Genomic DNA, 27,783 nt, shown 5'->3' with positions numbered 1-27,783 from the left:
TAGCCACATATTTATTTATTTATTTATTTGTCAGTTTGATTGAGGTTTAACACAGTACTCCTACATGTATTCACTGGTGGTGAGGATTAGCTGGAATAATCCAAAGACCTGGTTGCGGCCACAGATGTCCAAATTGGAGACAGATTTCCCCAAATATACACTATCCACATATGCACATTCCTCTTTTACTGTTTGAGGCATGGGGTAAGGTACACGTATGGCATGAAAAGTGGGGTGTTTTGTGTGTTAGACTTTAGTTCATTTAAATATACATTCACAAGTTGTCATTCAAAGTATGTCTCATACATGGGAAGATCTGTCAGCAACCTGCAGATGGTCAAGGGTTTCCCCCCGTGCTCTGCCCAGTTTCCTCCCACCATTATGCTGGCAGCCGTCGTATAAGTGAAATATTCTTAACTACGGCGTAAAACACCAATGAAATAAATAAATAAATCAAGGTATGTCACCAAGGTTAAGTACCAATTGACTGTACGTGTAAAAATTCCAATTGCACTTTTTGCACCCCAGGATGTGCAGTTTTGCATTAAAATTAAGATACTCCCAAGTGTGAGCCCACAGACCCTTTCCTAGAATCTGAGGATCATGCTGTGCATAGTGGGTTAAAGGCAAGTGCACAGGTGAAAGTGAATTTCTTGTTCCTGCTGGAAAAAAACTGCACCCAAACCAGCTAGAGCTGCATTTGAACTCGCATCCACTTAGTTTAGGGTTAGAGAACTTCTGGCAGAAGTCCTCCTGGGCGAGTTCAAGGACGTTTTCAGTGCGCAACACCTGCGTAATAAGCATACTCTAGGTCAGAAGTTACAGTGAAATGAACATACCACAGCGAGTCCAAATCACTGCCCAATCAGTGTCACATAGCAGTATTACACATCATGTGAGCCTGGTCAAATCAGCCTCAAGACCTCAACCACAGAGGGTTAAAGAAGACTTTGAGCACGAATTGTGACTTTTGTGATGTTTTGTGATGGAAGTGTGAAGTTTACATTTGTATAAGCCGTGGGTTTGCGGTGGCTGCATGTGGTGAAATGGAAAGCTTACTTGTCCGTACCTGGATGTGGCTGTAACAAAGTTGAACTGTGACTGGTTTTCAGTTTGAAGTTTGTGTTCCGTTGTGAGCCATTGATGTCTGTATAGACTCTCACTTGCATTGCTCAGTGGGATAGCTAGCATGTTTGCTTCTGTCAGTGATGATATTTATTTCTTTTAGTGGTTTGACTCATTTGTATTTATGGGTGGCATAGCTTGCCTCCTTTGAACTACCCTAATTCCCCGGCCTTCTCAATCACCACGGTGACCAATATTTTGAAGCATTCTTTGAGAACTATATGGGTTGCTGAGAAATAATCTGCACGGTTTTATGAAGCTTGCGTCTTTAGTGATATAAACAAATATTTTTTGTCAATAGTTTCTTAATAATAGTACGCATATATTCGACTTAAAAAGTGCATAAAGGTGGAAAAGGTTGAAGATTTACAGCATATACTTGTTTCTGATGAGGATATCTCTGAAATATTGCTGGAGTTGGCTTAATTAAACCATAATCAGTCATTTGTTCATTCATTCTTTCAATACTAAACTTTCACAGACGGGTCACAACTACATGTGCATGTACAACACACATGTAGCAGTAGTTTCTAGGAAGTTATCTATGCTATATGTGCTGTGAGTTCAAGTCCAGCTTATGCTGGCTTCCTCTCCGGCCATACGTGGGAAGGTCTGTCATCAGCCAGCGGATGGTCATGGGTTTCCCCTGGGCTATGCCCGGTTTCCTCCCCATTAACCATTATGCTGGCAGCCGTTGTATAAGTGAAATATTCTTGAGCACACCGTACAACACCAATCAAATAAATAAATAAATGTATGCTATGTGGAAATACGTTACATCACGTCTCTTGCAAAAAACCACTGTCGTCACCCTTTGTAGGAGTTACACAAGTTATTGCCAGGTATACTTCACAAAAAGTATAATTTTGCGAATCTACATAGAATAAGCTTGAATAAACACCTTGCGAACATGCAGAAATTGTGAAGAATTACAGTACACATAAATGGTGTTGTTCTCTTTGTATCAGTATTGAAATCTACCAAATCAATGATCACGGTTAGAGAACTTGCTTCAGGATTTGGCTGTGAGTTTAAGTCAGGAAGTTTGCCATGTAAGAGACATAGGGCAGCAGATTATTTGGGGCACTTCCTCTACTGACACATAAATCTGCCTGCCAACATACAAGAGAAAACTTGATCACTAATGAAGAAAATAAATGAAGGAAACTACATGACATAGACATTATTAATTCCTGGAACTCCATTTTCGCCCACCCATCAATCTACTCTCCCACCCCTCACCCATAAAGGTATATATGTATTATAAAGTGAAAACTTCCTGAATACAGCAGTTAACATTAATCAAATGAGAGATAAATAAAGTCCCCTTTTGGCCGTTCTGGTTGATTTTGACTCCAAAGTCACCACATATGTATGTAGGTAAGACTTTATATGGAGGTTTAATACAGGTATAGAACATCAGTATTCTTATCAGGGCAGGTGACTTTAAAACTGGTTGTTCTCATCAGAAGTTGTTTGCAAGAAGTGCAAGAAAATGGAACAATTTGTTGGTCATTTTGTATGGCTGACGATTTCTTTCTTTCATACAGCTGGTCAAAGGTGCATGGAATACCCGTAGAAAATTAGACTGCAAAATTTGTCAGGAATGCTTAACAGTCGTGTTTTAAACAATGTTTGTAAAGTTATCAAGCCTTTACATAGATCTTCCCAATAATTAGCAGAAAACACAGACTTTCTGTACATTTACTTTCATACATAAATACTGAGGTCAGGTATTCATGCAAGTGCTCCACAAATATAAAAATGTTAGTGAAAAAGTGAAAAAGTTAGATCAGTTGTCTTTTGTTAAGTTAGATCAGTTGACTTTTGTTTTAGATTTGATGGGTGCTAAGAGCTTTGGGAACAGCTTGTTCGTTTGTTCACTTACTTTTGTTGTCTAAAGTGCTTGTTTGTTTGTTGTAAATTGCAGAATAGTGTTAGAAGTTTTTGTAATAACCTGATGCTGTAAATTAACATCATTCAAGTAAAATAACAACATTTCCTTGCTCTCATTTGTTCCTGTACAGGTAGTCATTTGTCCCTTTACATGCACACAGTCATTTGTCCCTTTACATGTACACACTCATGTGACCAAAGGGTAAATTTTATTTTATTTATTCATTTTTTTTAGAGTTTTTTGTCATATTTATAATTACCTGATCAGATAAGTAAAATAAAATATCTACACTTCCTTGCATCCATTTGGCCCATTAGATATACATGTGATCATTTGTCCCTTGGCCCATTAGATGCACATGTGATCATTTGGCCCTTGGCCCATTAGATGTACATGTGATCATTTGGCCCTTGGCCCATTAGATGTACATGTGATCATTTGGCCCATTAGATGTACATGTGATCATTTGGCCCATTAGATGTACATGTGATCATTTGGCCCTTGGCCCATTAGATGTACATGTGATTATTTGGCCCTTGGCCTGTTAGATGTACATGTAGTCATTTGGCCCTTGGCCTGTTAGATGTACATAGAGTTTTTTTAGCCCTTGGCCTGTTAAATGTACACGTAGTCATTTGGCCCTTTACCTGTTAGATGTACATGTACGTGTAGTCATTTGGCCCTAGGCTAACTTTTGTTTCATTTATTAAGGTTTTTTTTTTTTGGTTTTTTTTTTATCAGATTGAAATCTCATAATGAAAGGTTTGGACATATTCATTAATAATAATTTTTCAGAATCTTTGCTAATAAGTCTTAAGAAGGAAATATGGGCTTAGTACATGTAATCATATGGATTGTATTCATATTTGACATTAATAGTGGTATGTAATTATCATTACAATTAAGGCAAACAAAGCTTATATAAAGATGTTGTGTTTGTTGTGAGCATAGCCTAGGAACTGTGCGGTGTGACTTGTGTCATGCAAGATGGGAGAGATACATAAATAATTAGGGAAATCCCCTTATCTAGGTGATAGTTGCTAGCATCATGATTGTGAACTCTGATGTAAGTGTGATGGTAAAATAGCATATAAACCTGGTAAAAGGGATGTTTGTGATATTAAAATAAGGCAGCGTGACATGTGCTATGTGTTGAAATCCTTGCGTTCAAGGGCGTGTTGTGATAGACAAGCGGCTGTTGAAAAATCTACATCATTTGGCTAAAGCTTCTGCCTCATTTGGCTATAAAAGCCTTTGCCTCATTTAGCTAAAGTGTCTGCCTTAGTTTGGCTATTAAAATATCTTTCATATGTGTAGGGATGTGGGTACAATTCATTGTCTGGTCGAGCTAAAACAGTGTAAATGTGTTCTATCTACCTCCACTCATAGGAGATTTTACATTAGTATGGTGTGACTCATTGGGGTGTCATGTCTGGTGTCTCAAGCATGGTGTTTCAGTGTGGCAGCATTGTATACAAATTATATGTATCAGTATGGAGACATACAGCTGTAGGTACTGCTGGGGCAACATCGCGAGGTGAAAAATATGAAACTTGAAGTGTAGAGAACACAGTTTTTTTGAAATTTGAAATGTACACAAAACTCGGGCTCCGAGCACGATTCAATTTTAAAATTAATTAAGTGATAAATTTCAATTATTAAACTTGGTGTGTTCATTTGCGCTATTTTTGTTGAAATTTGTTTTAGTGTGACTATCCCAGAATTTACATTGTCAGGCCAGATTTTGACCTCGTTACATACGAAATAACAATTTTAAAGTGATTTGAAATTTTGACCTAAGTCTTTGTGACCCAGGGGTCATAATATGGTGTAAAAGAAATAGGTATAACACCCCAGTTGTGTTCAAGGTTTCTGTTGCGTGTGACATAGGTTTTCTTTACAAGTACCTAATATGCAGGTTTAAAGGGGTAGAAAACATCCTGTGGCAAATTTAAAAAACAGGTGAAAACCTTCAACAAAGCTGAAAATGCCCACAAAAACCATATATTGTGTGACTTAAAATTAAGCTCTCTCTCTCTCTAGTGTAACTGCAATTTGTATGTGCAAAGTGTTTAATTAACTACTGGTGTGTGATTCATGAATTTAACTGTCAGACCCAAAAATGGAAAGTATTTTCGTCGCCTTCTTCTATTACCGCAGTATATCTGCTGAGGATTTGCCGATTGATGTACAAGATACTGGTGTCACTCTCCGATGCTGTCAAAAAATAACATGATTAAAAACTAGGTGGTATTTACTAGGCTAAAAGGTTTGCTGCACCCTGTAAGACAATTTGGCTATTGTTTGATGGCTATTTCGGAATTGGAAGGGTTGAAGTGGGGGAGGGGAGGCAATGAGTCCCCCATTGGGTCACTTGAATACCTAAACTGGGTGTGTTCTCAGTAAGGACATGACAGTGGAGGTATGTTGTCATGCAAGTTCTTAAAAATCTGGGGCAACACCACAAACAACAGAGGTGTATACTTTACAAACTCAGTGTGCAGAGAAATTTTGAATAAATCTCAGGGTAATCGCCCCTGGGCTTTAATGAAACTTTCAGCACGATCAGTTTCCAAAATTACTCATATATTAATTACAAAAACATTAGATTAGTTAAAGTAGACTAGCTCAGTCAAACAAAAACCGGGTCAGTGTGGATTTAGAAGTTGTGTGGTGCTAGGTATGTAAATGATGCTACTGTAATTCTTCAGCATGTTAGCAAGGTTTCTACTCAGGCGTATTCTGAAGGCATTTTTCTATGTAGACTGGTAAAATTATACTTTTGGTGAAGCCTTGAAAATGGCTAATCCAACCAATGTAGTTTCGTCTCCAAAAACAAATTAAAAATGTTTATGAATTGCACTGTAAGTTACTCTTTCATGTTCGAAAAGATTGAGGAATTAGTCCATGTCTCCCTGTATGAGATCATTTTCGCGTGTTTGATTGAAAGATTGAAAGGAAATAGAGATTCACTGGATTTGAAATTCAGAAAATTATTTGTTTTCAAACAAACTGCATGTACCAGAAGAGCTTTGTAAGAAGTACATTGCATTGGATCGGTCATAGATGTACACATCATTGAACAAGACTACCATTAGTTCCATGGATTGTTTCATACAATGCTAAGAGAATGGAATAATTGTAATGCCCCCGTTTCAAATCTGAGAAATCCTGATTACAAGTCTGAGAAACCCTGATAACAAATCTGAGAAAACCTGATTACGAATCTGAGAAATCCTGACATCAAGTCTGAGAAACCATGATAACAAATCTGAGAAACCCTGATTACAAATCTGAGAAACTGGCTGTTTGAAATCTGAGAAACTCACTGTTTTGAAATGTGAAAAACCCACTATTTTTGAAGTCCAATGCTGCAAATCTTAGAAGTCCAGTGCTGCAAATCTGAGAAACCCAGTGTAGCAAATCTGAGAAACCCCGTGTTGAAATTCTGACTGGCTGTTTGAATGTCTGAGAAACCCATTGCTTTTAATATGAGAAACCTGGTGATGCAAATATGAGAAACCCCCTGTTTCAGGTGAGAACTCATCTCCGCACACTCTTTCCCTCACTTGAAAACCGGTAAGCTGGGTCCAGGGATTACAGTCTCATGTGAGAATATTTTCTCTTATGAAAAATTTTCAAGAAGAGTGAAATCTCATCTCGTCTTGTCATGACTCAGTCTTGTGTGTAACTCGTAAATATGGCAAAATTTCTGACAGTGCACCAATATGCTACATGTAGGACATCATAACACTTCAATTATTATATCTTCCAGTATCAAACTAAACAACCCACCATTGCATTTTGTGAAAGTTTCATTAAAGGAATGAACTTGCGAGACAGCCAGTGTTTGAAAAACAACTGTCATATGCAAAAATAAACATGAATTGGAACAGTATAAACAAAGCAGAGAGCTTATAGCCTTAAACCACAGTTATGTCATATTTTTTTTGGTCGCAGAGAGACATCACGCCACAAATTCCTCTGTCGTTTATTGTTTACCTGTTGTATTAAGCATCCGAAGACAGATATTGTATCAGTTTGTACGGCCTAAATGTATAAGTCTGTGACAAACTTTTAAAGAGTTAGTTTGATTTTGTTATTTAGGATTGATAAGAATGTTATAGCGAAGTTAAAATGTAATTTTTTTTTTTTTTTTTTAAAACATCTGTGTTCTACTTTACGATGTCCCATCTGAGCTGAAGTTTTTAAATGTACATACATTTTACATTTTTTACATGTTTGACGTTTAAAAGGAATTACATTTTAAACATAATTAATTTAACATTATACATGTGTAATATCTTATATTACGTATTATTACATACGTGTTCATGATGGACTGCAATATGTTAAAAATGACATCTATATGTATCAAAAATGGTAACAATTAATGTTTGTAAGGGCATTACAAATGACAACCCGATATTCCTTTGGTATACAAAATAAGTGTGTAGCTCTTCCACTTTTTGCCTGAATGCAGAGGTCACTCACAGTGACCATACATTTCCTTCACGACAAACTAGCCCATATTTCCTGATTCTGACATACTGTATTCATTGTAGAATGGTGTTTTGTGATTTGCTTGATATTCTGCTGGAAAGTTATGTTTCAGCACCAAAAATAATATTTTGTGACATTTATTTGCTTCTAGAAATGCACTTGTGTGGAAGAAATTTTGGGGTATTTAGGGTACTTCATTTTAGAGTTTTCTTTGCCTTAATAAGACATAAATGTATACAAGCTGTTTTAACCTTGAGATTTACTTACTTTATGTTAAAGGTCCAGAAGATATCGTTAATGGAAACCTCAAATTGATACTAGGACTGATATGGCACCTGATTCTTCGCTACCAGATCGGCAAAACAAAGTTCCCACCCAAGAAGTTGATGTTGGCATGGTTACAGGCGGTTATCCCAGAATGCCAAGTTGGGAACTTTACTCGAGACTGGAATGATGGCGTGGCTCTTCAGTAAGGCTCGGGGAGTTGTCTTAGACTGTATTCATGTACATGTATGTTTGATAAAAGTAATGAGGTATTTAGTAATTAGCCATTTAATGATTAGACATGTCTAAAGGGTTACCACGGAAAATGCTGAGGAATATTTCATATCGTACCAACCAAGGTTAGGTAGGAAAAGGTTACACGCCCACGAGTTACACCAGTTACGCCCAGTCTCCCAAATTATCATTCACAATGCCACAAAAGTGCTTTAATGGCTTTTCATGGTCAGACAGACCATGTTTGTACTGGCAGTTTCTAATTCACAATGCATGTTAGCAGATGACTATTATTAAGCCCTGATGTGTGCAACTCAACTGTACACCTAACTCCTGGATGCACATTGCGGACTGATGAACATTTTTAAGTTTATCTTACTTTTGGGTGGAATTTTTTATGAGGATTGCTATCTGAAGTGTCAGTTACATCCAGAAATTTGATGTACGACAAGATAATAGTGGGGAAGCAGACACAATTTTTGACTTCTGGTCTCCAGGGAGACGCCATATAGTGGACGTTGTTGCTGTTGTAGCTGATGATGGGAATCATTGAAGCACGTAGCTTGCTTTATTGATTAATTGGTGTAAAATTCATAATCTAGGTGCCAATCTCACGCAATCCTCTCCCTCTCCCCTCCCCCTCCCTTAACATGTCAGTGTAATTAACAGCCTTTGTTTGCTCTTTGAGCCATTTTTCAGATCACTAGTTCCATTCATGGGAGAAATGATATGGCCATCGTAAAAAAAGCTTCCAATATAGTCCGGTGTAATGAAGCTGACAGTAACACACAGAAGCTGCTGACAGACTTTCAGGGAATGGATTGTTAACGTCGTTTGTGTATGCAGTGTTTATTGACAGGAGCAGTATTCCTTTGACATGTTAGATGTTCTGTCTGTCCTGACGTTAGGCCTGTCACATTTGATTGTTTGTTTCCTATCATTGCTTGCATGTGATTTTACACCTTGCATTGGGACTTTTTATTTTAATTTTGACCAGAAATTGTCACAAAAGGCGACATTATTATAAAATAATGAAAACAAAAATTGTTCTCCATGCACTCTGTTTCACCTGTTCTTGATGTGTAAAAATACATTTTCATAAGCAACATAAAGGCTGTAAAATGACACTTGATTCCAACACTTAAGTGTGTCTGGTAAAAAAGTAATTAAACTTTACTAAAACTATGTAAGTGGCCCTGTAACGTAGATGCATCAATCAGAATCAAGCAAAATGCATGACATGAAAAATGCTTAACTTTTTTAGGTGAAATACCTGTAGAGTAAAAACGGTCAAATGAAAGGTTTTTTTACACAGTCATGAAGTTTAATTTAAATTTTATTAATAATGTACTGGCACAACATTATATATTTAAATATATATATATATATATATTTAAATGATTTGTATTATTCAAAGTTAAATTTGTTAAAAAATAATAAGTTGGAAAAATAGTTGGAAATTAGGTGATGTTATGGGTTCAAATCCAGACCCTGCATGGTTTATCAGCTAACTAGCTTCCCTGCACCCATAAAACTGACAGCGTACAGTGTTAAGCACCCTCCCAATAAAACAAATAAACATTATTAAATCATGAGCTCATTCAGTTCAATTTATGATATTCTGGGAATAAAATTCACTTCTTGTTATTTTTTTTCTTCTTTTTTTATATTTTGTTTTGAGTTTATTTTTGTATTATTTTGTTTCCAGTGCCCTACTGGACTATTGTAAGCCAGGTCTGGCTCCCAACTGGAGGCAGTTGAACAGGAATAACAAGTAAGTCACTTTATGATGAAGTTTTCACGCTAATTTTCACTTTTTGTCAAATTATTATAATTTTGATTTTGTGCAAATCTACCTTCACGCACAAAGGTGGCAAGTTTTGTATGGCTGCAATTTTCATATGGCTTCGGAAAATATTGTACATCATTTAACCGGGTTTTAGCCTTCTCGTCCTGTGACGTAATGCTGGCCACTATCGTATAAGTGAATATTCTTGAGTATGGCCTAAAACACCGATTAAATAAGTAAATATAATTCATAGTTTCAAGCACCCAGATTCCTAGCCAGGAGCAGATGGTGATAAATAACACCGAGCTAAATGGACGGATTTCCTGATTTTGTTCCGATTCCTTAAGTTCAGAGTCCTACAGGACACTGAAAGTGCCCTATTTCTTCGAAAATTTGGGACACCTGGTCTGCTCATTTTAGCCAATATTGATGTAATTCTACCAGGAATGTTGAGTTTCTTTTTTTGTCACATGGTTAGACCATCTAATGATCAGCATACTCATATCTTTACTTTTCCAAAAACCTGGTGAAGAAATGTAATATTCTGTTTTCAACGCTGCTAATATCTGTCCCAAATTTTAGAAGAATTAGGGTGTCATGTTTGAAGGCTAGACACATTGATTTAATTTTCCAGAAAGAATTTCTTCACTGAAGGTTGTAATTCTCTTTTTTTTTTCTTTTTTTTTTTGCTAAAACTTCTTCCACGCCTGCATGCATCTCACCGGGATTAAATTCACTTTGTTTTCACGTGCACACGTGACCAAAGAGTGTACTGATGATTTGCTCGGAGCAGCTATGACACCATTGCAAAACAAAGAATAGAAAATAGGCTTAGCCTTTTAAAGTGCTTTATTAATAGAAATGAATTCACCATGGTTGTTTTAGTCATTTTTACAGTTAGGAAAAGGAAGACATGTTTATTTCATGAACATAAAATAAACATTTCTGAGAATGAATAGGGCGTGGCCTGTGTTTGATACTGAATTGTTTGTTACAAAAATCCAGGAATTCCGAAACGTAATCTAGAATTAGCCTGGGGTATAACTAGAGATACAGCTATAATAATTTTACAGAAATAATAAAGAGATATTATTATAAATCTCCTGATATGGTATCGCAAATCTCTTAAGAAATACAGTTGTTGTTTTGATACACCTGCAAAGAATATTTCACCTGTTTTCTGAATGGACTCGAGATTTTCAAAAGCATGCATGGTTTAGAAGTATCCAGTTTTATATTGCAGACAGAACAAAGCCTCTTTACATGTTTAAGGTACTTTTAAGTAATTTGATAGAGGTATAGCGAATTTGATTTCTCTCTTGACACAGCCCTTTGGAGTAAGTATAAGCATGATGAGGTCACTTCTGAGACCGAAATCTACTTCCTGTTTTGTTTTCAGAACCCTTCAAGCTGCTTTTTGATTGGCTAAGCATGTTGATTGGTACCTTGGTGAACATGTCTGAACATGAGCCATTTTCATTGGCTGAATTATTTACCATCTGTCTGTTGGGGAAACCTCTGTTGCTGTCCATATAACATACTGTCCTAAACTATCCCTTTTACTCAGTGACTATTGAGGTCATCTTTATCATTATTTTGTGAAATTGTGAATTTGTGTATAATATCCGAGAACATGTGTTTCTGGGGTTTACCCTGACTGAAGAACTTTCTGGGTTGCTCGAAACTCTTTATTGGCTGAAAAATGATATCCTGTTAATCGACCTTTCATGTATGCTAGCTCTCATCATTGTCGACTATGGCTACATTCACATCAAAACTATTCTGCTCTGCCTTGAGCTCATTCATTGGCTGCCTATTGCTGGTGGCCTTGTGAACTACGTACTTACTGATTGGTCAGTATAAAATGTATTGTCCGCCATTTTTGTTGTAATGTGTCTAATGATCTCTTTTAGTACTTTTCTTGTCCTTAGTGTGGATTTACGTACCACGCTTCATACCTTGTGCAGTACGTGGGAATGTCTGCCAGCAACCTGCGGATGATTCATGGGTTTCACCCAGGCACTACCCGGTTTCCTCCCACCATAATGCTGGCTGCCGTCGTATAAGTGAAATATTCTTAAATATGCCGTAAAATACCAATCAAATAAAAATAAATAAATTATACCTGGTGAGTGAAACACAAATAAATAAAACCCTGTGCATTGATGGATCCTTTCTCATGGAAAGCATGTACCTGTATACCACATGCTCGTGTCAGTCTTTTCCCACAAACCTTTGTTCTGTTTTACATTACACATTATGGTTTCGTAGTGGACAGCTATGCAAAATGGCAGTCAAATCTTCAACATTCCCATGTACAACAACAACAACACAGGCATAACATCACTAAACTCTGATTGACTCTCCAATTTGAAAATCTGGCTCTCATTTGTTTGCTTGCTCTCCAAAGAAAAAAATGTCATTTTTTTTGTTCGAATTGGCTTGTTTACATGTCCTCAGTCAACTATTCATTTAATTATTTGGCTGTATTTGCTACATATGGTGCTGTATATAAGGGACTTTCTGATGGGTCAGCCATTATCTAGATAATGTCCCTTGGGTGACTTGTTGATAGGGGAGATTTTGAGGTTGAACTCTTTTTGTCGCTAAAGGTAAGAAAAGTCCTGCTGTATCATGAGACTGGTCAAAAATGTTACGCAACTTTTGATGATATTGGTGAACTAGTCACCAGTCTCCCCGAGTTCCAGAGGCACAAGTGACGCCCGTTTTCTTCGGCAAGCAACATCACTCAGCTCCTCAAGTTTCTACATAGCTTATTTACTCCAAGTAACTGTTTGTGAAACTTTTTTGAAGACAACCATGTTATAGTATATGTAATTAAAAATAGTTGCCTAAGATTTTGGACAGATCACATGGTATAGTGGAATATTTTTTTACACTTTATGTGTAATAATATGAAAGAGTTCGAACTGGAAATTCCCCAATTGTCTGTTCATTCATATCTGTTCATTAGCATTCGCTGTCTGGTTTAAAAATAGATTTGTTAATATTCATCAGCCTCGTGTTAAGTTTCATTGATTTTCACAGATTAATTATTCATTTCTCATCATCAGTGGCTATCGTATTGATTTGTATTGATCTTCAATGTATCATTCTTTACTGAACTGTATGTACCTCACATTGAAATCGACCGTCCTTTGATGTGGCAGTTAGAATGTTTCCTCTGTATAACTATGAGCTTATGTCTTTTATGCTCTAAGGGTTTGTAAATTTTATACAAACATTAAAAACAAATTGTTTTCTATTTCCAGCAGACTATAATATGTTCATAATTTTGCATCTCCTACACAAAGTGCTCATTTTATCAAATTCATGAAGAAATCCCAGAGAACTGAGAACATGATTTTTTTTGGAAAACAACTTCAATTATCAGGTTTTATTGAAAGAATTTGGACATTTTTATTTAAACTGACATATTTATAGAAGACGTAGTGTGTCAAAGTTTGAAAATTAGCCGTAACAATTTCAAGAACAACAGGTGAAAAAGATCAGCTGTTGGTTGGCCTTCTGGGATCCTTCCCTCTCTGGTCAGGGGAATAAACTCTGTAAATAGCAAAGTGTGTCACTCTATTTGCTCAGTTGACTGTCTGGACATTATGCGGCAGAGTGTCTGGCAAACTGTGTATAATCTCCCTGGGGCATAGGCTCCACATTTTAACGACACAGCTGTCTGGTGGAGAGCGGAAATTCCGAAAGAGTTACAAGAAAGAGCAAAGACAACATGAACTGTCATATTACTGTTATATAAACCGGTTGTGAAGCTTTTTTCTCTACCTCAAACTAAAGTTTGTTTCTTCCATAATCTTTAAGCAAAATTATTTAAATACACACATTGCTGAGAAACTCAAATAAGGTTTCTATTTTGTCTTGTAACTGACTGTACATGTTGATGTAGTCAGAAGTTTTGCATGTGGGAATAAAGATTTACTATGGTTTGTTTTGTCAGTTATGCTAAATTTCAATAATTAATCTGAAACCTGTAGCAGTCAGTGGAAATGAATGGTCTTAAGCTGCACAAAAGTACTGGTACATTATCAGAATACAGTGAGGCAGCCTCTGTTTGTGATATCATCATTGCCTAAATTTTCATAAGCAAGTTTGGAAATGAGAAACAGGACCATGTCTGGCACCCAGTGGTCATTCAATAGAAGCCAACTGTTTCTGGTACAAGACATAAATGCTGCGAATTAAAATAGCGGGATAACTCTTTTTACAAAGGGAAAATTTGTCAACATTGGCAGATACCAAGTTAAACTTTGAAATTATTCCCTAGCTTGATGCAGTGCGTAACTTTTCGTGTACTTGACACTGTGCTTCATTTTATCTCCAGCAAGTATGAAGTTGCACGATCAATTGTGTGATTATGGAGAAAAATCAAAAGACAGACCCACATAGATTCCTTTCTTCTAGGCTAAATATTCATGTACATGTACATGCCTCATGGAAATTTTGCTTCAGGCCATCTGTCGTAGTTTGACAAACGCTGTGAATTAAATTTCACAAACGAGCTAAAGTTAGTATTCCAGGTTTAGCCCCTCTCGCTCAGCATGAGTCATTGTTTTGGCTGACATTCACTTAACCAGATTAAAACATGCTGTTGCCGTGGAAACACACGACTGAAGAGCTCCTTAAAATCCTTTAATCCCCGCACAAAAGTGAGAGGTAGAAGCATTTTGTGTGAGGTAGAAGCTTGCGTACCTGCGGGGATATAGCTCAGCTGTACCAGTCCTCAGGATGTCAGGGGTCACTGATGTTACCTGTTGACTTCAGGCTAGATTCTGTGTAAACACCTCATCTCATTAACTCACCTCAATCCTCATACCTGTCTGCAGTTATCCATCATCTTTTGAAATCCAGTTAGTTACAGTGTAGTTTTGCAGAAATATTTAGACAGTGTTTCATCAACTTTGATCCAGACATTTTACAGCAAAAGCTATCAAGTTTGTCCAACCAGGATAATGCTTTAGTCTTCTAATTTTTGGGACAGATATTAGTAGTGCTGATATTGCTCTCCCAGTGTTTTTTGAAAAGCAATGTAGTTGTTTTCATACACCTGCAAAGAATATTTCAGAAGTTTTCTGAAAGAGATATAAATATTTTGTTCATTAGTGTAAAAAAGAAATAAAAAGACACTAAATATTCCTGCTACAGTTACATGTATATTGGCTGAAAAGAGCAGACCAGGTGGCCCAAAAATTAGAAGGCTTATGGTAGAATTCATGGTATGCAAATAAGGCTACAGTCAATTTGATTTGATGATTTGTATTTAATGTTTGTGTGTGGTAACGTTCTCATTGGTATTTCCAACATTTAAGAATATTGTAAATATTGAATATTTACGTACTGTAAAGGTTTTCAACCTCAAGGCACTTTTTTTTCAGTGGTATTTATGCATACAGTTATTATGAAAGTGAAGCTAAAATGACTTGTGTGTATCACTAAAGATATTAGTAGTGCTAAAAATGTGAGCTTCATAAAACTGTACACGTTATTTATTTACACTCTCAGAATGTTTCAAAAAACTGGTCGTAGAGGCAGTTGAAAAGGTTGAAGAATTACGGTAGTCATGCAGAATTTCTGAAATAGTATGTGCCTCCATCCTGACATCAAGCATTTTTTAGGAGGGTATTAAAAATGCTCCTTATTTATACAGACTTAAGATTACCTATTACGAAGTGTTTCTTTTATTTAAAACCATGCTGTTTCTTACTATCCATCTCTGACATGTATTTATTAGCTAGTTCATATTCACATACTGTCATTCTCTAAGCTTACTTCCATCATACTTTTGTGTGTACTTTATTAGGCAGGTGGATGTCTCAACATTATCCAATCTGATTTGCATCTTGTAATTGATGACGGCCATTTGATTTCATTTTTCCGTTTCCGTAAATGGGGTTAACAAGAATGGAATAATTAATGTATTATATGTATTTGAAGTCTATAGCAGCTTCTCTTTTTTTTAAAGTAAAATTAAAATCACATGTTCTCGCAAAACGAACATAGGTGAAAGGTGTGATTTTGTGACCCTTACTATATTGAATATACATCTGTCTGTCAACTCAACAACACCATTGACACCTACCCACCGTGCCTTAAATAATTTTCTGCACAAACTCGTAAGCCCCATAACATGTCGATGGGGCTTATAAACAAGAATTTTTCACTTTACGTAAACCAATGAAATCAATATTAAATCATAAAAGTAAATAAGTAAATTTTCTGTATTTCAGGGTAGAGAATTGTCGTAATGCCATGCAGCTGGCCAAACAGCACTTTGATATTCCGCTGGTTTTAAGACCAGAGGATCTATCAAGCCCTGATTTGGACGAGCTGTCAGGTATGACCTACCTGTCCTACTACATGAAGTACAACTCTCCGGGTTACAAGGCCACGCTTAACTGGGTGCGGAACGCCATCCCCGAGGCCGACGTCAACAACTTCACTGTGAGTCTGTGGGCCATTTTTTATAACACATAGTTTATTTCCTTTTTCATTGATTTACCTCACTTCATTTCAATTATCTAATGCTGTTAGCATTTGGAAGTACCTGTGTAGTGGAATTTAAGCAGCCACAGGGATTGACTGTAAAAATTTCGCCTGTGGGGTTAACTACTTTTGAATCATTACCATTTTCTTCTGTACACTGGGAAACTGAGTAAATGACAATATTTTCCATAGTCCCTTAGTACTGAAACGAAAGACTGATACCTACTGTCAGGGGAGATAATTCCATGACAAGGGAATTAACCTGTGTATTATGAAAATTATTGAATATAAGACAGAGTGATTAGCCTGCTTGTGCAGTACCATGACTCTAGAGTCTAGCAAGGATGCGGTCGATATAAGCTCAAGTCGAGCTCATGCTGACCTCCTATCGTGTTATACGGGGAAGGTCTTTCAGCAACATGCAAATGGGTTTCTTTATGGCTCTGGCTGTTTTTCTCCCACAATAAGGCTGGCTGTTGTTGTGTAAGTGAAATATTCTTGAGTGCGGTGTAGAACTCAAAGAAAATAAAGAAATACCCTGTCTGTCTCCACCCGTAAAGCTGACAACAATCGAAAAAGTGAAAAAACACATTAAACAACAATCAGATAAATAAATAAATAGAATTAATTAGGTGAATGATAGAGTTTAATGACGTATGGATGGTATTTCAAACATATCATTTAACTGAAGGAGTATGGGATTTCTGGTCCAGATACCCAAAGGAATATTGTTATCTGTATCTATAGTTTTGCGTATTGACATGCGTATTGACATGAGTATTGACATGCGTGTTGACATGCGTGTTGACATGTGTATTGACATGCGTATTGACATGCGTATTGATGAGTTCAAAAATGTATTATTCATATGAACATTTACCTGTTTCACTTTCTTATCATGAGAAAAACAAAAACTGAGCCTTCATCCATTTTGCAGACTGACTGGAATGATGGACGGGCACTGTGTAAACTGGTCAGAAAAATGGGGGGCAGTTCTCCTGCTAACCCCCAGGGCACACCTGTTGAGAACCTGCAGGCAGGTAAGTCAGTTCACCCAGGTTAACAAGCTGATGATCTTCAACCTCAAAAGCATTTTTATTCACTGGAATTTAAGCATTCAATCAGTATCACAATGATGCTGAAATGATTTGCTTGTGTTAGTAAAGATGCAAGCTTCAAAAAACTGTGAAAGCTAGTTCTCAGAGTGTTTTATAATATTAGTTGCAGAGGTGCTTGAAAAGGTTGAAGACTTAAGGTTAACCGCAGGGGTAAATTTAAAAGTTATAAGACTTCAGATAGATTGTATTAATCTATCCAGCACCTGAGTACAGTCCTTACATTATTAATGTTGTTTTTCCAGGTATTGATGCAGGTAAGCGCCTGGGTGTAGATCCCATCCTGTCCGCTAAAGAGTTATCAGAGGCATCTGAGGAACATCTGGGTATGATGGCGTACGCCGCAAGTTTCACACACCTTAAACCTTCAAAACCTCCATCAGAAAAGGTTGCTCTTAGCGGAGACTTTAACAACATCACGGTGGGAAGTGAGGTGAGTTGATGAAAGCATTCTCATCCAGCTAATTCATGCTTTTGGCCTTCATAGACCAGTAAGGTTACAGATAGTAATCCGGAGTTTGGTTCTCCTGCTTTCCTGCTAACGAAGTATAGGTCGTTCCCTGGCACTCCGTCATCATTAACCATATCCGCCATGAACTGATGAACTCCAATCAGATAAATAAAATATGTGAATTTGTTCAGAGTATATGATGTTGGTGCTCTGAACTCCGCCACAACATACTGGACCACCCCATCCCCAAAATAGTGAAAAAAAAAACAAATGCTTTATTTGATGTTTGAATTTCAGAAAAATTTTGGGCTCCAAATTCAAGATGACAAAGTGAGATCGTCAGATATAAAAGCAGTTCTGGAAGGTCCAAACTCAAAGATACCGGTGAGATTAGACTGGAGGGGGAACGCTGTGGAAGGCCATTTTAAACCAAAGGAAGCGGGTAAACATCGGGTGAGTGTGTTTTTTGAAGACAAAGTTTGGTTAATTCCAGTACCTTAATTAGTATTGGTTGGTATAGCAGTTGTGCTTTAGCATGGCTGCATCAGTGCAGCATGATTTTAAAGATATTCTGTATTTTGCTCTTCCTCAGAAGCTGTTATATTGGTGCTGTAAAGTCACAAACCATCACTGACAAGTTTACCCAAGATGGAGAGTAGTTAAAAAAACTGACAGTATTGTATTTGTTGTTTTTGTTTTTTTTTATTTTGTTTCTTTTTTTGCAGCTTGTTGTCTACTGTCAGGAGGAGATAATCTCCAGCTGCCCTGTAAATTTTAACGTCACTTCTGACCCAAGTCGTGTTGTCGTTCACAAAATCGACAAAGCCTGTCTAGGAGTGCCCAGCAGGAGTTAAGGGTAAGTCCATTCTAATGATCAAAAATTTAGGGCTTGTTACATGAAAAAGAATAGAATTGCTGTCTAAAGTATGTGGGGTTGGGAACTTCCTTTTGTCCAGTAGTTTGTCCGTTATGATGGTTGATTTGGTGGACAGTGGCCCAGTGGTTAGATTATCCCAATTCTGATCAAATCAGAATACTTTCAAACTGAAATTTTTGCGTGAATGTGGCATATTGCCACTTCGGCATTATTACACGTATCCTGTCATAGTGTCATTGACATGACGCTCGCCCCAGGTTACAGTCAATCCATGGGTATGTGAATTGTTTAAAATATTATGATAGGATTTATTTTATTTGATTGGTGTTTTACACCGTTCTATTACGATGGGAAAAGTACAGTAAGACACCTACATAATACTTAGCATAATAACCTGTGCAGGTAAAACTGAGGTACTATTGGGTTTGTCACCTGCTTGTCCAGAACATAATTAGGAGGTAATCATCCCTGAATATTTGGGGTGTGGTTAGGGTGTCGGGTAGGGTGTCAGATGTGGTGTCCTGCGCATGGTGTTCTATTGAAACATTACTGTTGATATTGTAATATTTGGCACCTATGTCACTTCAACAGAAAGTACTGCTAGGTGAAAACCAATGTAATGTTTACAATGTATGAGTAATCTCTTCAATGTAGTTATTTATTTCATTGGTGTTTTATGCTTTACTCAAGAGTATTTCACTTATACGACAGCAGCAAGCATTATGGTGTAAGGAGTAGTGCTCGGGTGGGTTGCTGGCAGACCCAGCATCAGCTGGACTTGAACTTATAGCGACCGCATTGGTGAGAGGCTCCTGGGTCTTTGGCTCCTCGGCCACACAGGCCTGTGGTGCATGTACATGAATTTAAATAGGTGATGTTCTATTAAAGGTTGACACATCATCAGCTGGACAAGGGGATGTAACGGTGGAAGCGACCTCACCCAGTGGAAAGCGATTTGAACTGCCCCTGTCAGCCAGAAATGGAATGTTCCACTCAACTTTCACTCCTCAGGAAGCAGGTTAGTAAACAGCATGGGCCAGAATTCTGTGAAACATGCAGGAGCAGGGGGGATAACTTATTTTAATCAACAATTAGAGTTGTCTCCCCCTGCCTGCAAAAGTTGCACAATTCTCCTGTGTATAAAAGAGTTTGTCTCTTTCACCAAACCTGGTTCTGAATGTCCAAGAATTTTTTGAAAGATGAAATGAACTTAAGTGTCTAAATGTGAATTATAACCAGTGTCGATAAGCAGAAATTCTATTCTATAAACGTTGCATTATAAAATTTTTGCATATAAATATCAGCATTATTTTAATCATGAAACGCTCCACATGTGTATGTTGCTGTTCATGTCATGCGCAAACACAAACTAAGGGGATATTGGTAAGTTACTTATAACTCCGCTTTCCCCTCATATTTTATGTAGTTTTCATATTTGTGAAGTTTGAACATTTTGAAAGAGATTCGGTTCTAAGTTTTATCATTAGAAACCTTTACGTAATGTCTTCATACTTTTGCTCAATCCCCTCTCGTAATTTATCTTGGTCCAGCATGAAATATTTTCTCTCAGGAATGCTGTTCTTGGTTTTGTTTTTGTTTCTTTATAATATTGAATGAAAAGATGTGCATTAAACACGAATTTAATACCAGCGAGACTACCTAAATTTGTCAACATTTTCAGCCGTCACTCTGACAATATTGGGAAACATTGTGAGAGAACTGAGGGCTGTAGAGAACTGATCAGCATAGTTTTATGAAGCTGGCATCTTTTGTCACATGAACAAATCATTTTTGGAGTAAGCATAAATTCCACTGAAAAAGTGCTTTAGAGCTTGAAAAAACTGTAGGCAGTCTTTGTCAGATTTTTAACTTTCCGCCATGACTGGTGACATATACATGAAATACTCTCGAATGAATGCATTGTTAGACACCAGCTGGATACGTCTGCTGAAATTGTTAAAAAAATTCAATTTTGTGTGAAAATCATGATTCAAAAGAATGAAATTTTCAATACACATTCAGGCAAATAGTGTTCAGATATTGAAAATATTTTGTTAAAAATTTTTTTCTTATGAGAGATTAACGTTTTAAATTGTTTATTTTTTAATAACACAGTTCACATCATTTTAATACTATTAATTAGGAGTGAAGCTTGCATGAAGTCTTTATGAGTTTTTTCTTTTGCATGTTTCAACAAAGAAAAGTGGAGCAATATCTCAACTGATTTTGTTTTAAAGTGTTTTTCTGCATGATTACCATTGCTGTGTTGGGATGGGAAACTCGAAACATAATAGTGGGAAGGTCAGGCAGCAACTTGCGGATGGTCATGGGTCCTGCCTAGTTTCCTCCCACCATAATGCTGGTCACCGTCACATAAGTGAAATATTCTTGAGTACAGTGTAAAACACCAATCAGATAAATGAATAAATGGAAATTCGATAGCTGGGGTAAAACTTTTGCATATCCGAAATTTATATTCCTGTATGTGGATACATATTGTAGTGAGTTTGTAATTTGACCTTAGTGTGTAATGCAGTTTTTTGCAGTAGGAGATTAGAGTTATATGGCGTTGGTTACAGATGTACAAAATCTGTTTATTCAACCAAACAGGAATAGAGTTTGTTTCAATTGTGCTGATACTTACATGAAATATTACTGCCTTTTTGTTGGCAAACACAAATGGTGAAACTGCTATGATTCTTCCTCCATTTACAGGAGATTGGAAAATCTCAGTGATGTATGCCAATGAACATGTGCGAGGCAGTCCTTACACGGTGAACGTCTACGACCCCAACGCTGTCAAGGTGTATGGGCTGGAAGGGGGCGCAGTTGGGAAGGCCTTTAACTTCACAGGTAAGGGAGATAAGCATGCTGGTGTTTCCTGAAATCTGGGGCTTGAGTAGAACTGTATGAACAGTAGAACTGCTTGAGTAGAACTGTATGAACAGTAGAACTGCTTGAGTAGAACTGTATGAACAGTAAAACTGCTTGAGTAGAACTGTGTGAACAGTAGAACTGCTTCAGTAGAACTGTGTGAACAGTAGAACTGTGTGAACAGTAGAACTGTATGAACCATAGAACTGCTTGAGTAGAACTGTGTGAACACAGAGTGCTCAATCCAAGATAAAACATAAATGTCACATAAAAAAGAGAACAAAAAGATACTAATACTGTTTTGTTTGTCGTCCATGATAGTAGTTAGAGATGTTTTACTGTAATCAGCCAGTTGTTTGAGAGGAAGTCATAAATGTGATGGCTTTCTCTATAGCATCACAACTGTGATTTTATTTCTTTAATTTTGGTTTTAATCATCTGATTGTAAAAAGGCAAAGAAAATGATCACTGTAGTGTCTATGGGTTTGTCGGCATATTAGCATCACAGTAATAGTTTCTAACATCCACTAAGAACACTCACGTGAAAATATGAGTAGTGTTTGTCCACAACATGATATCATTTTGCACTCAATATTTCAGAATTTTATATGCCATCATGAGGATAATAAAATGGTGAAATATTCAGTAAAGAATGATCTCATTTTTACACGGCAGTAGTTTCCTGTTTTACATTTTAACGAGTCATTTATTTCAAAGCTGCACTAGACAGTAACTTCAAGATGATCACTATGCTGTGTGTCCGTTAGCAGCATAATAACTGCTCTAGCCCTGTTTTCTGTTTTTACCAGCTTGCTGTTCCAAGCTGCACTATAGATGCTAGCTGGAGGATCACCATGCAGTCTTTCTTTCTGTTTGTCTGATACCAGCATGATGACAACTTGTTCCTTGTTTTAACCAGACAGTTCCAAGCTGCACTATAGATGCTAGCTGGAGGATCACCATGCAGTCTTTCTTTCTGTCTGTCTGTTACCAGCATGATGACAACTTGTTCCTTGTTTTAACCAGACAGTTCCAAGCTGCACTAGCTAGACGGTAGCCTGAACAAGAGCCCTATGATGTCTTTATTTCTGTCTGCCTGTCTGTCTGTTACCAGCATGATGACAACTTGTTCCTTGTTTTAACCAGACAGTTGTTCCAAGCTGCACTAGCTAGACACTAGCCTGAACAAGAGCCCTATGATGTCTTTATGTCTGTCTGTCTGTCTGTCTGTCTGTCTGTTTGTGTGCATCAGAATAACAACCCTTTCCCCGTTTTCCATTTTTGCCAGCGGACTGCTCCCAGGCAGGGCAGGGTAACGTGGAAGTGAACGTCGTTCACAACGGGGTGAATGTGCCAGCAAAGGTAATTGAGGAGGGCTACGGAATCTACAAGGTGGACTTTATTCCCAAAGGGGCTGGTATTTACAAGGTAGAGGTCATGTTCAACGGGACAGAGGTCAAAGGTGAGGAGGTCACAAGGTCAAGGTTAGACCTAGAAAAGTGTGAGCTACTGGTATCTGTTGCTCACAAGGAGAATGTTAAAACTGAACTTTGAAAAATAAAAGGCAAAACGAAAACCCGTAACAATACAAAAAAGATTTATGCTGTACTAAAAAGTAAATAGAACACCTGAAATTCTTTATATGTGTTTGTCCCGTGGATGTATCAGAGTTTCAGATATTTTTGTGGGATGAGTACTGTTGAGGTAGTGAGTTCAAATCCACCTTCTATGGCCTTTTGTTTTGAGTTGTTACTAAGACTTTGATGAGGTACAGCAGTTTGTACCTTGGTCTGCTTGTTTTTATTTCCACTGCCCATAAATATGGTTACTATCATAAATATTTCAAATTTGAATTCAATATCCACTCAGATAAATATATACATTGAATGCTAATACACATTTGATAAGGGTTAGTTTTCGCTTGGACTTAGGTTCTCCTTATACCCTGGAAATCGTTGACTCCAACCTCGTGACCGCTAGTGGGGAGGGGCTTAGCCTCGTACCTGTCAACAAAGTCGCTGCTTTCAACGTTGACACAAAAGCTGCTGGTGGGGGCGAAGTCAATGTGGATGTTGTTGGTGAGTTTAGAAACTTAAGCTTCAAAACGTTTTCAGAGTTTTATACCCATAATATAACTTTTTCTACATTTAACTTTATTTTGAATTTGATTTTCATTTTTGGTTTTCATTTTTCAATCAATAAATTATCATCAGTATATCTTACAAATTAAGCTGCAAAAATATTTGGTTTATGTTGTGTTTATTTTGTTTATTTATGCTTGTTTATATGTGCATGTATTTATTTTCTTGCAAAACACAAGCACATGTAGTTAGTATGTGCTCAAGGTTGCATGCATTCTGCATGGTCATTCCCATAAATGTACTCCGTGTGTATATATATATATATATATATCTTTGTAATTTTTTATCTCTATTTATGTGTGTATCAAATAAATCCTCTCTGCTACATTACAGTAAAATTTAAAAATAACTATTAAACTTTAATTTTAACATTTCTGTTTTGTTTCCTTGGGCCTTAACCATTTAAATGAAACTGAACATTTGGCTATTTAATTTTATATCCAAATTTTTGTCATCAAATTCACATTACAGTGACAATAATTGCTATGTCTACAGAACTTGTGTCAAATTGTACATGTTTAATTTAAAACATGTCTAACGCTAACATCAAAGCACTCTTTGTTTGTTTCAATTTTTTTCAATGTCTTGCTTTTACTGACATTTTGCTGACTAAACTTTACGTGTGGTTGTAAACCAAGCTATGACAATATTTCTTCACACATTGCACTGTTGTAACCATGGTATATTATTAACAGAAATCACAAAAATAGCATTTGTGACACTGAATTTGCACTGTGGTTATTTGCATTTCCTGTGTATGGAATGAAATGACATGAAACTAAACAACTTCAAAGAGACTACATGTACACGGACTTACATAAAGACTCAATGCAGTTTAAAACATAAACATAAAACCATGTGAAATAAAGCAAAAATTTTTATGCTTAAAAAAAACACAATCTACAAATTAAAAGCTGTAATATTGTTTCCTGCACTTTATATGTTTTTGACTCAAATATGACCTTCAGTATTCAGCCCTGTCTGAAAGGTCATGGTAACAGGTCAAAGTTCAAAGATTGTAGGTCATGGGGGTCAGACCATCTATGTGGTTAACAGGTCTGACTTACTGGATGCAGCTGTAGCCAAAGCAGGCAGGGTATTCACCTTCTAATCTGTGCCTGATGAGCGGCTTAACTCTGGCCTTTTGTGTGGATTTTCTCCTGAAAAATGTTCCTCTGTGGTTTTCTTGATATTTCCCTCTTAGTCTAAGCTTCCCTGTCAACACACATTTATATATATGTGTGTATATGTATATATATATATATGTTGCTTTCCCTATATATTTATCCACACCCCTCCATGTGACTCTTGGTGTACCTGTGCTAAGGTTGTCCTTATCTGAGGATTATATAACCTCTGCGTGATTATCCAAGCTGATGTATGTGCAGCGTATAATTGTCTCCTGGCTGGTCAGAGTGAAGAATGAAATGTCGGAATGTGTCGTACTGGCGGAGAATTCCAACAAGGAATGCCGTGATCTTATGTGAGTAATGACATGGAAAGGCAGGTGTGTTTGTCAGAGTGGGGAAGTGTGCCTGGCGTAAAAATGATCAATGTCAAGGAGTGAGAAAGTCATTTTGACACAAGTATGACAGGTGTCTCGGTGTCTGTAGGATACATATCGCTTCATATCTGGTACATTGAGTTGTGAAAGATTTCAAGCTAGAAGTGTGTGATAGAGAAATATGGTTTGATGAATACATGGGAAACAGTATGGTTGAGAAAGTTAGTTGTGTAACACAGAGTACTAGTAACAGAGGTGTGCCATGTAAGTGTGGGTTATGAGCAGTAGTCCAGAGAGCGGAATAGTGGTAGCAAAAGTGTGCTGTATGAATACGTGTTGTGATGTTATCGTATGTGGTATAGTGGAATAGTGTTAAAAAAAAGTTTGCCATGTAGAATGTTCATGTGTTGTGATGTCATATTGTAAATGGTGTATAGGAGTTACAAAAGTGTGCTGTACAAACGTGTGATCGTGATACATTGTGAGCATTGGCATGGAATATTGGTAACAAAAGTGTGTGGTAGATGGGTGGTCTGATGTCGTCATGAGTAGTGAAATGAAATAGTAATAACAAAAGTGTGCTATATGAGGTGTTGTGATGCAGAGATCCAGACAGTGTAATAAAGTGTGAAAAAGAATGTAACACATTAGAAACTATAGAAAGTAACAAAAGTGTGCAAGACATGATACACTGACAGCAATAGTGTTTAGCAAATTGTGTGATACAATACCATATGTGTGTATTCCGTCATAGATTGTTGAAAGTGGGTAATTTTTGGAACACAGCAAAGTGTGATGAGCTTAAAATATGCAGAATCATAAAAATAGAACATTTACAAAACTTATTATAAGACATGAGAAAAAAGCTGACAAAAGAAGACAGGTATGTTATTGCACACTGAAAAGTTAAAAAGTCACATGCTGCATATGAATTTAAGACATGACTTGCATGTACCGAACCTGTGGATGGTTGTGGGTTTCTCCCCGGGCTCTGCCTGGTTTCCTCCCATCATAATGCTGGTGGAAATAACTGAAATATTCTTGAGTATGGCGTTAAACACAGATAAGGTAAATAAATCAATAAATGAATGGTACACTTATGGTATGAATGGTACAAGATATTATTTGCAGGAAAATCATTGTTAAAAGCCACAATTACTGAAGTAGTTCCGCTTGCCTAAATAAAGGAGTAATTGTGTTTTCACTTATCCTCAGTGATAAAAAAAAGCTATTCTGTAAAATGTGTTTCACATTTACGTTTAGTAATGTGTACTCAAAGTCAATTAACTCAGTAATGACTAAATTTACAAACTCTGTTATTTATAAAGTAGCACATTTTCTTGTCTCATATTAAGTAATGATGAAATTTAAACTTCAAAATACGCCTGTGGTATCTCCATATGTGGGAAGGTCTTTCAGCAGCCTGCGGATGGCCGTGGGTTTACCCGCGGGGCTCTGTCCGGTTTCCTCCAACCATAATGCTGGCCGCAGTCATTTAAGTGAAATATTTTAGATTTCTGCATAAAACACAAGTTAAATAAATAGATAAATATATACACCTATCACTCATGAAACACATGCGTTATCATATAGCACTCATTCCAAGACAACACATTTGCAGATGTGTTCGCCAAATAAAAGTTGTTGTTGTTGCACAAGTCTTCTATACACACCTTTAAATGTTTAAATGTCAAAAGTCTTCAGATTTTACACTTAGAGGCTTCGTGTTGCACTTAAAGGCTGCGTTATACACTTTATGATTGAACCACATGATGATGGTATTACTCTGATTCCGGTGTTCACAGGTGATATATATATCTGTGTCCATAGACCTACTGCCTCTAGGAGTCCTCGTATAATTTACACCGCAAAATAACTTTCGACTCCCTAAAAAAAGAAGAGGCCAAATTTGACATGTCGTGAAGAATTTGAAGCTGTCCATGATGGAGAGTATTAGAATGGTCTGCCGGTAACCTGCGGATGGTCGTGGCTTTTCCTCCCAGCCTCGACCTGCCTGGTTTCCTCCCACCATAATGCTTGCCGCTGTTGTATTAGTTAAATATTCTTGAGTATGGAGTAAAATACCAATCAAACAAATAAATAAATAAATAAATGGAAGCCTTTTTGTCCTAAAGTCGCTGCCTGGGGGAAATAAGGTTTTTGTTGAAATGTTGTGAACCCTTAATTAACATGAATATAATGTATACTAATACCATATATGCAGGCCTACGTTGATCTTTCTACAAGTCTTAGCTCACATTTTCCTGACATGCCCTCTCGCCTGACTTAGCCATTCGTGAGAAAATACACAGTCACTGCACATTAAAACACATGTAATGAAAGAATTTCCACCCTATTATTTAAAATTGAACATGTCTAAAAATACTGTACAGTTAGTGTTGTGAACATAAACAATATTTGTACACCCTAATCTATTAGAATGAGAATAAATTGACATAAGGAAAAGAAACTGTGCACACATTGAAACATAAGCACTTT

General features: G+C 37.0%; 1 protein-coding gene across 1 annotated transcript in view; it reads left to right on the top strand.

Moving 5' to 3' along the window:
• The window catches only part of LOC135479762 (filamin-B-like), a 137,059-nt gene that overhangs the window by 19,055 nt on the left and 90,221 nt on the right, over positions 1-27,783 (top strand). The window contains exons 3-14 of the mRNA XM_064759668.1: positions 7,805-7,994; positions 9,732-9,797; positions 16,067-16,280; positions 17,260-17,362; positions 17,683-17,870; positions 18,186-18,341; positions 18,614-18,724; positions 19,654-19,783; positions 21,481-21,618; positions 22,928-23,101; positions 23,571-23,717; positions 24,782-24,876. Of these exons, the coding sequence (XP_064615738.1) occupies positions 7,805-7,994; positions 9,732-9,797; positions 16,067-16,280; positions 17,260-17,362; positions 17,683-17,870; positions 18,186-18,341; positions 18,614-18,724; positions 19,654-19,783; positions 21,481-21,618; positions 22,928-23,101; positions 23,571-23,717; positions 24,782-24,876 (1,712 nt within the window). The remainder of the gene's footprint in view (positions 1-7,804; positions 7,995-9,731; positions 9,798-16,066; positions 16,281-17,259; positions 17,363-17,682; positions 17,871-18,185; positions 18,342-18,613; positions 18,725-19,653; positions 19,784-21,480; positions 21,619-22,927; positions 23,102-23,570; positions 23,718-24,781; positions 24,877-27,783) is intronic.

This window comes from Liolophura sinensis, chromosome 12, assembly GCF_032854445.1.
Source record: "Liolophura sinensis isolate JHLJ2023 chromosome 12, CUHK_Ljap_v2, whole genome shotgun sequence".
NCBI lineage: Eukaryota > Metazoa > Mollusca > Polyplacophora > Chitonida > Chitonidae > Liolophura > Liolophura sinensis.
Note: the sequence above shows the minus strand (reverse complement) of the source record. Positions and strands in the feature narration are given on the sequence as shown.